At 45.5% G+C, this 11,661-nt stretch overlaps 1 protein-coding gene across 1 annotated transcript; it reads right to left on the bottom strand.

Annotated features, from left to right (window-relative positions):
- Positions 1-9,752: 9,752 nt before the first annotated feature.
- Positions 9,753-11,267, bottom strand: GPR101 (G protein-coupled receptor 101). The gene has a single exon (XM_041740660.1). It carries the CDS (start codon positions 11,265-11,267, stop codon positions 9,753-9,755), a length of 1,515 nt encoding a protein of 504 aa, XP_041596594.1.
- Between the last annotated feature and the right edge of the window lie 394 nt (positions 11,268-11,661).

Consider the following 11,661-nt stretch of genomic DNA (forward strand, 5'->3'; position numbering starts at 1 on the left):
AGAGAAGCAGGCTCCATGCAAGGAGCCTGATGTGGGACTCGATCCTGGGTCTCCAGGATCACACCCTGGGCTGCAGGCGGCGCTAAACCACTGCGCCACTGGGGCTGCCCTTATTGATTTATTTTAGAGAGAGAGTGGGGCAGAGGGAAAAGGAGGAGGAATCTCCAGCAGACTCTGTGGTGAGCGTGAAGCCTGATGTGAGGCTTGATCCCATGACCCTGAGATCATGACCTGAGCCAAAACCAAGAAGTGGACGCTTAACCCACTGTGCCTCCCAGGAGTCCCTATTTTATTTTTTATTATTTTTTTAATAATAAATTTATTTTTTATTGGTGTTCAATTTACCAACATACAGAATAACACCCAGTGCTCATCCCGTCAAGTGCCCCTCTCAGTGCCCATCACCCATTCACCCCCACCCCCGCCCTCCTCCCTTTCCACCACCCCGAGTTCGCTTCCCAGAGTTAGGAGTCTTTATGTTCTGTCTCCCTTTCTGATATTTCCCACACATTTCTTCTCCCTTCCCTTCTATTCCCTTTCACTATTATTTATATTCCCCAAATAAATGAGAACATATAATGTTTGTCCTTCTCCAATTGACTTACTTCACTCAGCATAATTATTTTTTAAAGTAATCTCTACACCCAACATGGAACTCAAACTCACAACCCTGAAATCTAGTCACTTGCTCTACTGACTGAGCCAGTCAGGTGCCCCTGGATGACCATTTTAACAATGCACATTGCTGTTGTTTTTTTAAGAGTTTATTTATTTGTGAGAGAGAGAGCGCGCAGGGTTGGGGGGAGGAGCAGAGGGAGAGGAAGAAGCAGGCTCCACACTGAGCAGGGATCCCTAACTAGGGAGGGGCTTGATCCCAGGACCCTGGGATCGTGACCTGAGCTGAAGGCAGACACTTAACTGGCTGAGCCACCTGGATGCTCCTGCACATTGGTTTAGTGTATAGAGTTTACGAAATGCCGGGTACTGCTGTCTTGTTCCTCAATTAAATCTGCACATTTCTGGTTATTGGTTTTCTTTTTCTGTTTGCTGTCCTTTGAAGGCTGAGAATGTTCAAGTTTGACCTAGCTGTGTGTAGATGAAAAATCTTTGGAGTCAATTTTCTTGGATTTATTTGCTTTGACTAAACAATAGTCAGGTATCAGAACTCCCAAAATGTCGGGAATTCATACAGCAAACATCCTCCAAGCTTGCAAGTTTGGGAGAGCAGCCATGAAAATCATACATTTTTTTGTGATACATTTGATTGATAAATATTGGCCGCATTGGGAAAATGTTTGAGAACCATGTAGGCACAAGCTTCAATTCAGGAACATTCTCAAACCTGTCCGTAATCTGACGAGTACTTTTTTCTGTGTGTGGGAATCAAAGAAACCCTGTAGCTCTTGATGGGGAGATTGGGATGGAGAGGGATGGGGTCACAGAGTAATTCCCTAGCCCGTAGGATGCCTTTTTCTATATTCCAGGATCGGAATTCAAACCCCTGACAAATAGACCTGGGTCCTGGAACAGACCTGTGAGAGAGAGAGTGGCTGTAGAAAGTCAGAGGTGTCTACTGATGGTAGAAATTTCAGATCGTCTCCACCTTCTCCCACTTACTCTCAAAACCAGGCTGAGCCCCATGCTCTGCCTTGGAGGGATTACTGCTGTTCTGAGACTCACTGGAACCAATTCCATTCTCCTCTGACTACTTTGAACTAAGCAGCATTATAGTGAACTTCGGGGGGACTCTTCTCACCTGCTTGGCTGCCTGAGCATTTTATCTAAGCTCATAAGCCTTCCTATTTGCACTGATGGTAGTAGTTTGCTCGAAAGGCAAATGTGTTCAAAGGATGAGCTCTTGCCATTTGTGACACATGGCTGGACCATGACACATGGCTGGACCATGAAGGTATTAGGCTAAGTGAAATAGAGAAAGGCACATACTGTATGATTTCACTCATATGTGGAATCTAAAACACAAAACAAATGAACAAACAAATGGAAACAGACTCATAGGTACAGAGAACAAACTGTTGGTTGCTGGGGGAGGGGGTGATGGGCGAAATAGGTGAAGGGGTTTAAGAAGTACAAACTGCCAGTTATAAAGTTAAGTGATGGAGATGAAAAGTACAGCATAGAGAATACAGTCAAGAATACCGTAATAATGCTGTATGGTGACCGATGGTGACTATACCCATTATGGTGAGCAGCGAGGAACATCCAGAATTGTTGAATCGCTATGTTGCACACCTGAAACTAACATCGCATCGTAGGTCACCTGTCCTTTCATAATAAGTATTAAAAAGAAAAAGAGAGGCAAATTTATTTTTGCGGTAGGAAAGAGTCACTGCCTAGATGGCCTTCAGGGATTAAGGTGAAGGCAGCTGCGTGCAGTTCTCTATGCTGCCATCTTTGGACATCTTGAAATACAATGTGCAAGTCAGTATTTAGCTGATTTTGGAGTGAAAAATGGAGAAGAACACTTTACTTCAATTGAAACGGAGATGAATAGCTCCCTGAACCTCTCTGAGTGTGGGCCACGAATGCCACTTGGGGAGCATGAGGTGTGCAATTCTTTGAACTGCTGCTGATGAGATGACAGAAGAGCTACGAGTAGGTCAAGCACATCAGCTCCAGAGGAACTTGTGGCCTCTTACATCTTAGACATATTTGACTATCTTGCCTGTGTCCTGTGTGTACATATGTCATGGGTGGTAGTCAAGGTATAATCATTTTCTTACCCCAGGCTCTGGGGAGCATGCGTTGGCCCTCCAGTTCTTCTTCTTCTTCTTTTTTTTTTTTTAAGATTTTTATTTATCTATTCATGAAAGACACAGAGAGGTAGAGACCTAGACAGAGGGAGAAGCAGGCTCCCAAAGGGAGCCCGATGCAGGATTCAATCCCAGGACTCCAGGATCACACCCTGAGCCAAAGGCAGGTACTCAACCACTGAGCCACCCAGGTGTCCCTGATGTACCCTCCTGTTCTGTAAACCCTGGTGAATTGGGGTTGAGCTGAAGTGGCTGGGACTGGATTGTACCACGGGAGGTGTCTTCGCCCTGAGTGGAGGGGCAGCAGGGGCAGGAGCCCAGTGGGGGTGACCTGGGGTGCTGGGCAGTACTGTGTCCTAAAAATGAAGGCTCTTGCCTCCCCACCCCCTGCTCAAACCTCAGTGCCTTGGTAACAAAGACTGCCATTTGGGAATCCCACCAACCACCTGGCCCTTTTGCCACTCTGCCCACCCCACTGTCACTTTGAAATCTTTTTCGTTCATAGAGGAATAAGGCACATGCCTCTCTTCCACCAAGGCACAGCTCATCAGGATGACTCCCCCATCCCTTTGCATATTTCTTGTATTGGGCAGCATGTTGTGAAATCTTGGAGCCCTTATATTTCATCTAACCATGTAACACAGTTAGTTTATCCCATCTCTTCCTTTCTGGCAAGAGACCCAGTTGTGTGTGTTCCTCATTGTTTCCCCACCGACCTCAGCATAATAACCAGATACGCACATTAAAATTAGACTTTATTTAGTATATTTAAGAAGAATACCAAGGACAGATTAACAGCACCTATTTAAGAAACAAAAACATTACTTAATAATTTTTAGTTAAGCCACAAACATCAATCTCTCTGCCTTCTCCAAGCAGGAGTCTTTTATTCCTGTTCAGCAAATAAATAAATAAACAAACAAACAAACAAATAAATAAATAAATAAATAAATAAAAATGCATTGTAACTATTTTAGAAAGGATACGATTACAGTCAACCCACATATGAAACCTTGTCCTTGGGCAGAGTCTCTGTGACTACTGGCCCTTGTAACAGTATTGATTGAATTTGACTGGGGTATGAAGGGTTTTCTCTTCTTGCTGGGGCAGGAGGACCAAGCCCACCCCTTTTGTGCACCTGAACGTGAGCTGTGCCAATGGGAACTTGGCCCCAGGATTGTCATGTGGCAATCCTTTGAAAAGGCACTTTTAAATTACACATTTTTTTCAAAGGAAAAGGAAAATGTTAAATTCAAAATCGAACAGATTAAAGAGGACTGTTTTTGACTGAAAGTATCTATTGTTTTCAGTCTCAAAGCAGCACTTAAAATTTGGTTATAGAGGCAGTTTTAGAAGTTACTCAATGAGGGTATACGTATATACATAGTCTTCTATTTTAATGTTTTTGTTCTTAAAATATAATTAACTCATAGTTCTCTTTGTCTGATGCAAATGCTGTTGAGAGATGACTGTGATATTCTCAAACACCTTAGCCGTGACCCCTGGAGGAGCCCCACTACTTTATTTACCTGTCCGTGCTCTCTCTCATCTCTCAGGCAACCGATCAAAGGAAAACTTGAGAGCAGTCTTTTTCTGGTTTTGGGTGCTGCTCTAGGAGGGGAGGGATTGTCACAATATAGATCTGCTAAATATGCATCCTGTCAGTTCACAGTCAGGGACTAGTTGGGTCTTGAGAGTACAGTATTTTTTTTTTTATCCTGTGAACAGGACTCCAATAGCCTATCCTGGGGTCTTTGCTCTTTGAGGGGGAAAGGATTGTCTTTTTTTATTTTACATTCTGTACATTCAGCTAATGGACAACAGGCATACCAGTGCCAACCGTGTTGTGGAGAACTGCCATCGAGGACTTCAGCTAAGATGATTAATTCACACTAGTGATCAATTGGACCAGGATAAGTTCTCACCTGTCAGAGACTACCAGAGATTTAAGGAATGAAAGGCACCTGTACCTGCCACCTCACCTTGGAGCCATCTTATACAGCCTGTAGTATACACTTTAAAACTGAAATTTTAAAAACGAATGTACTATGTTTTACATCAGAAACTGACCAAGGTGTGGGTCACACATAGAATTCTGCATGCATTTTATTAACTTTACATGGACGTACTATCCATTTTTGAGGATGACACTATCTATGAACACATACAGTCTAATAACTAGCACCTTACCGCCAAGAACACTGGTATTTTATATACAGTTACAGCTTACATTTAGGAGAACTACTATAGAAAGGAACACACCACTGAAACAGATAAAAATATCACATTTTTAACATTAAAGTTGTAACACAGATGAAGCAGGGGGGAATCCGTTCAACTTTAAAGCACCAAACTAAAACCAATCTCGTTTTCGACTACATTTTGGAACAAGGGAGATCCAGTAATAAATCCTCAAACATAGCGAGCCTCTTGTGAGTGTAGAAATTACGTGGTTTCCTCTTGGTGTATGTACTTTGAGATCTAGGAGCTTTGGGAAGCAATGATGGGAACGTTTGACTCCTATTGGCAATCCTCATTTACCTGGAGGATTCTTCTATTTACCAAAGAGCAGTGAACTTGCCAGTGACATGGCAGTCAGTGGTCAAGTTCTGTGAATTTTCACTTTCCTACCTCTTCCTCCAGCCAGTCTTGTTGCTTTTAGCAGAAGACTGCTGTAAGCAAGCTGGGCACTTGCCATAGAGGAAGAGCTTGTTTTGTAAGTAACTGGAAAGAATTTCTGACAAGGGCTTCTTTTCTTTTCAAGGTTTAGGCTATGGTCTGCCGTTTGTAGCTCACTGCTCTGATTTCCTCCTGTCTGAGCTGGGAGGGGCTCAAGAGCACCTGTCCAGTCCATAGAAAATGAGAAAGATGGAGATAAGGAGGGAGAGGGTTAAAAGCCATGACTGACCAGATTTTCTCTCCTTATCTTGGTAACTGGCTGGCAGCCAACTGTTCCTTTAATCTTTTGTGTGCTCTAGAAGGAAAAGACATTTTGCTTAGAGAAGCCTCTCTTGACAGCATGGGGTTTGTCTTAAAGAGGAACACAGCATAAAACATTACAAGGGGAAAACACTTCTTTTGATTTTTTCCCCTCAAAATATGGGGGAGGGAGGTTGTGAGAGAGAGAGAGAGAGAGAAAAAAAAACAGTTCAGTAGTTTAAATTGTGATTCTATGTGTTTCATCCCCACAACCTCTGAGGAGGGTTTTTTTTTTTTTTTTATTTTGGAGTGTTCCAATTACCAGCTGATGCATAATTCTTCTCTTCCAAATGCTATGTTTCAGACATTTTTAAGAGCATTTTGGCAAAATCTAAGAATGCCTAGTTTAATCTTGTAAATTATTCTTCAAGGTAGTATGAAAAAATCTTTTGAAGTACCTTTAGCTTAATTGGCTAATTACGTATAAAATAAGGCAATGTTAGGCACCTTATAATTTTATAGGTAAAAGACTTTTTAATGGTTTTTTTTTTCTGCCATAAGTGGACAGTATCTACAGGATTGGATGTGTCCCCAAAGATGGGTTGTGTTGGTTGCTTTTGGGGTAAGAAACGAGGGGACTATCTCCTCCTAAGTTATAAGATGGAACTTTTCCTTACCTGTTGAATTTGAGGTTGGTATCTCATCATCTCTAAACTGGATTGGAGTTGGGGAGGAGACAGAAAAATACTTTTGACTGCTGGTCACTCCTACCATTCAGTTCTCTCCTTCCCTGTGAATCTGTCAGCTCTGGGTGCAGGGTGGTGTGTGGGGGAACCAATGAAGGAGGTGAGCACACAGAGCTTCCTGGAGGGGCATCAGGGAAAGGGGAGGAGGAGCCTGATAGCAAGAGGTAGGCAGGGAGCTGCGACTTGACTTGTGGTGCCTTCATGCCTTCAGAAGATGGACCCTTGAATCACAGAAGCCATAGAAGCCCAAGGCTTGCTCCTTATTACTGCCTTCCCAAGCTTTTTGAAATTGGTGTGTTAGTGAAAGCACCTGCGACTCCTTGGCAAACTAGATGCTTTATTATTTTTAAATAAGGAAATCATTAAATTGGAAATCACATCATTTCAAAGCCTGGTTTGTCTGGCCCCTGTACTTTAATGGGATTTTTACTGCACATATGAAGTGGCCTTGGCAAAAGAATACCTCTTTTAAAAACATTTAGGGAAAACGATTGCACATGAGGATCTGTGAGGCTAATGATGACTTTTTTGTGTGCTTTTGGATTTTTCAATGACAAAACAGTATGTGCAGTAAAACCTCATTAAGTTGATAGTGTTTTATTCAAAATAGCACAAAATTTGAAGCAGTCACTAACTCAAGCTAACTAGAGGCCCTATTGTTCATTAAGTAGGAAATGTCAGCAAAGCAGAGTACTCTGAATTTAAAGGTCCTCTTTTCCAGTCTCCTATTTTCAAAACATTTTCACCTTTGAAAAATCCAATTTGCTGTAAATACGGACAATGACTGAAACATGGGAAAAGAGGAATTTTATCAAGGAATTGGGTGAGTCTTGGTGCCCCAGAGAATGTTGTGTGTGCTGTTAAGTGAACTTACCACACGCATACGGGTTCTGGCTCCATTTTGATTTGGGGATTTGGCAATTTTCTCTGTTACGCTTTGAATGGGTTGAGCTTTAAAAATAAAACAAGAAGTTCAGTTTCAACAAAGTATTTGGAGACACTTCTGTTTGAAATTCTCTTTCTTACCCAGGTAAGCAGGTCTGCTCAAAGGACAGGATATCGCTACTTTGAACTGTTTTGACCATGACAGATCTTCCAGGCAATAATACCCCTCCCCTCAGAAGGGGACTGGCTACCCAGGCCACTTCTCCACCCAGATATCCTCTGACAACAGGTCAATATAAGAGTTTGGCAATAAATCAGTATAATAAATTTATGACTATTAATTCACTTTACACATTTTAGTAGAAAAATAAATGGTAGGGCAAGCAGAAATGTCAGCCCACATGTCTTGTCTGAGTGACCACATGCTCCAGGGTAACAAGGTTGGAACGGATAAGATTTTCACTGACATACTGAGTTGACAGGCCAGCTCAATACTGTCTGCATCTATACCCCTCTCCTTCCCTAAATTCTCAACATGGCGATCCCAAACTTCCATGTAGACTGATTCACAGCCCACATGCACTGCTATTTACCTCTCCCCCTTGAGAAGCTCATGTTGGAATCTGTGAGGAGGAAGAGATAAAGAAAAGAGTTCAATGAGCTGGGCATTTACATGAGTGAAGTTTGAGTTATAATATAGACATGGCAATCACACAAGGATGAGGCTAAATTCTGAATATGGCTATCTTTATGTACAACCACCTGATGAACCATTTCTCAACCAAATACCCCCTCTGCTCCCTCCACCCACCATAAGGTAAGATTTCTGCATGAACAGGTGACCAGCCATGGAGTTGCTTTGATTTGATCTTCAGGAGGATTGAAAACACTGTCTTGGCCATTTGTGTGTGTGTGTGGGGGGTCTATGTGAAATTGGTCATGTCGATGAGGTCTGTGCCCTCAGAAATACATAGGTAGATCCTGACCCAAAATGATTTTGGGGTTTGAGATAAGAAAAGCCCTTCCTCTTTATTGACCCTGGGGATAATTCAGATATTGAAAAATCTTTCCCAAAGCAATGTATTTCAATAGCAGTAATTAGGATGTGCCTGACCTGAATGCTTCGAGTTTAGGATCGTTTGAAATAGGTCGGATGCTTGCCAGGTATTGCAAAACCACCCTCTCTGCTATTTATGACTCTCTTGTATTTCTCTTCCACATCTGCAGGGAGCTTAAAGGTTTTAGAGAGGGCCACAGGTGGAAAAGACACATGGGAGTGCCTGGAGGGAGGAAAAATGTTTAGCTTGCCTTACTTGTTCCCATGTGGAGGTCGTATTTCTTGTCTGAGATCCCATGGGCACAAGCGAGATTTCTGATGAGCACATCCCTCTTGATTGGCAGTGTGAGTTTTGTAAACTCTTTCGGCCACACCTAGTTGCATTGTTTTTTTTTTTTTTTTTTCTGGAAATACTGTTTGACCAAAAAGGCCTATTTGGGAACGCTTCCTCCCCCCCCCCCCCCAATAAGTGACTGACAGAGGATATTTGGAGGATTCTTTTGAGCAATCACAAAGGGAAAATTGTAAAATTAGTGGCACGATTTCTGTCCCACTGTTAATTTGAATAGGATACAGAAAACAGTTTTAGTGTCAATTGACAATTTTCCATTTGCATGGAATGGCATGGGTCCTAGCCCCTGCATAAACTCAGGGTTTTACAGAAAAAAGCCAACTGTTTAGCCTCATGGATGTGTGTTATTTCTCTAACCTTTCCCTTGGACTACCTTCCCATTTCAAACATGCCCTAATATCCTCTTCTGCTTTTCCAGATCCCTTTAAAGGATCTAGAAACCTTGGTATTTTAACTACTCGATGCCCTTTGACTTAGTTTCCATAATAGTCTTTACACCAGATTGTGGGTCTCTTGAGTTCAGATCTTGGCTCATGCATTGATCAGTCAGTTGGGTTCTGCTTCTTGGGCTCCATGAATGATTTGGTCCACTGCTTTTCTTTCAGTTAAACACAGACTGTAGCCCTTTTCCATAATCTCTTGACCCGAGGGCCTAAAAGTCCGGCATCATCTTCCTTCTTCCCCAGAGCAAAAGCTGAAATGCTGTAGCTCTGGGGAGACAGACATAGGTCCAAAGTGGATATCCCTTGTTGCTTTAAGAAATTTAGAGCCTAATAATTTTTCGGGGGGATATCTCAGTCAGAATCCTCAAGTCTGGGCTTTGAGGGGCACACCTGTCAGGGAAGACTCCAGTTCCTACCTCTTCCATATATTTCTCTATCTTGTGGTGAGAAGGATGTGTGCAAGGCCTGTGCCTGAAATGGTATGGGTTGGTGTTACCGGGATTGGGGGTGGTCCACGTCAAACAAAGCTGTTCCCATTTCTGCACTGTGCACAGTCCAAGTTTTGCCTTCGAACTAACTTCAAGGCGAAGTGGCAGAATCATGAGAGGGGACAATCTTGCCTCCAGTCCCACCCTCTGTACCTGCTTCTGTTCCGGGCAGGTCGGGGTGGCTGTCTTCTTTGGGGGGCTTTTCCTTGCAGAAGAACTTCTTTAGCATATCCTGGATTTCCTTCTTGATGGTCTTGTGCATGTAGCCATAGATGTAGGGGTGGATGCAGCACTGCAGGAAGAAAAGCCAGATTATTATGGTGATTACCCACTGGGGTACTTTTGTTTGGACATCCACCCACACGGCCAGAACTGCTAGAAAGCAGTAGGGCCCCAGAGACAGCACGTAGGAGAAAATGATGAGGAAGATCACTTTCGCCGCTTTGCACTGATAACACCTGGGCAGAGGAGGGTCGCTGGTGCTGTTCCGCCGGCTGGGCGGGAGACTTTCTGGAATGTTCACTGCCTCGATGTCATCCTCACTGAAATTGATGTCATCCTCACCAAACTCCACATCATCTTCACCTAAGTCAATGTTGCACTGGCTGACCTCGACGCGGCCCTTGTCTGCCTTCCTGCTGCTGGCAGGTCCGGTGCCTTCGTCCTTGCCCTCCACGCTGCCTTTGCCCAACACCAAGCTGCTCTCTCCAACCTCCTTGCTGCCCTTGGCCGCTGCACTACCAGCACTGCTGTCCATGCTCCCGTTCTGGGCATGCATGCTGCCTGTCTCTGCCTCCACGCTGCCCTCCTTGGCCTTGACCTCACCTCTGTCCTGGCCATGGAACGCATCCTTCCTCTTTCCCTCTTCAACCTCATTCTCCACACGGTCCTTGGCTCGAACCTCCAGGCTGTGGCTCTTGACGTTGTACAGCAGAGCATGCTGCCGCCGCGCTGCACCAAACACCACGGAGTAGCAGGCAATCATGACAACCAGTGGAATGATGATGAAGGACACGACGCTGAGGATGGTGTAGCTGGGGCTGGCCCCCCAGATCATGGAGCAGAGGGCATTGCGCTGGTCGAAGGCAGCCTGGCCCCAACCGTAAAGTGGGGGGGTGCTCTGCAGGATGGCCACGATCCAGGTTCCGTAGAGGAGCATGTAACCCCGGCGCGGGGTCATCTTAGCCGGGTAGGAGAGAGGGTGGATGATGGACAGGTAGCGATCCACGGATACCACCACGATGGTGTTGACGCTGGCAAAGGCGAACAGGTGAGTAAGGCTCACCAGGGCTGTACAGAAGTGGCTGTTGAGGGGCCAGAAGAGAGGCACGGAAGTGGCCACCACCCAGGGGGCCACGAGTGAAATCTGCAGCAGGTCAGTGACGAGGAGGTTAAAGATGAAGCGGTTGGTGACCTGCAGCAGCTGCGGCTTGCGCTGCAACACGAGCGCCAGCACAATGTTGCCGACGAAGGAGGCGGTGAGGAAGACGAGCAGCACGCTCGAGCGGATGATGCCGTGAGCCAGGCTGATGGGCATTTTGGAAAGGGGCATGCACGTGTGGCTGCTGTTGCTCTCCCGGGTGTTATTGGGGCAGGTGGATGTCATGGTGACGGAGGGCGGGTGGCGAGGGGGTGCACTGACCGTAGTCGTGCCTGTGCTGGGGAAGAAAGAAACACCCGGGCCGGGTTAGTCACCCCGCCCAGGGGTGGGGGGGCCGCTTCGGGGACTTCCCGCCCCCCCCCCCGCACCGGACCCCCCCCACCTCCCGCGTGGCCCGGGTCCGCGGGAGGGCAGTTTTTCCGAACCTTCTCTTTCCCGTCCCCCTCCCCCTCGGGTCCCTCAGCCTCGCTCTCTCGGGGTCTCGGGGTCCCCCGCACCCGCCCCTCCCGTGGGTGTGCGCGCTCTGCATCTCTTCCCCATTGTCTCTGCGTCTCTCCAGCGATCTCTCGGCTGGCGCATGCGCGTGCGCTGTCTTATGCCCGCGCACTGTCTCTGCCTG

The sequence above is a fragment of the Vulpes lagopus genome, chromosome X (assembly GCF_018345385.1).
Source record: "Vulpes lagopus strain Blue_001 chromosome X, ASM1834538v1, whole genome shotgun sequence".
In the NCBI taxonomy this organism is placed as follows: Eukaryota; Metazoa; Chordata; class Mammalia; order Carnivora; family Canidae; genus Vulpes; species Vulpes lagopus.

Coding starts and splice junctions, on each gene's coding strand:
- GPR101 (XM_041740660.1), bottom strand. CDS start 11,267: ATGACATCCACCTGCCCCAATAACACCCGGGAGAGCAACAGCAGCCAC.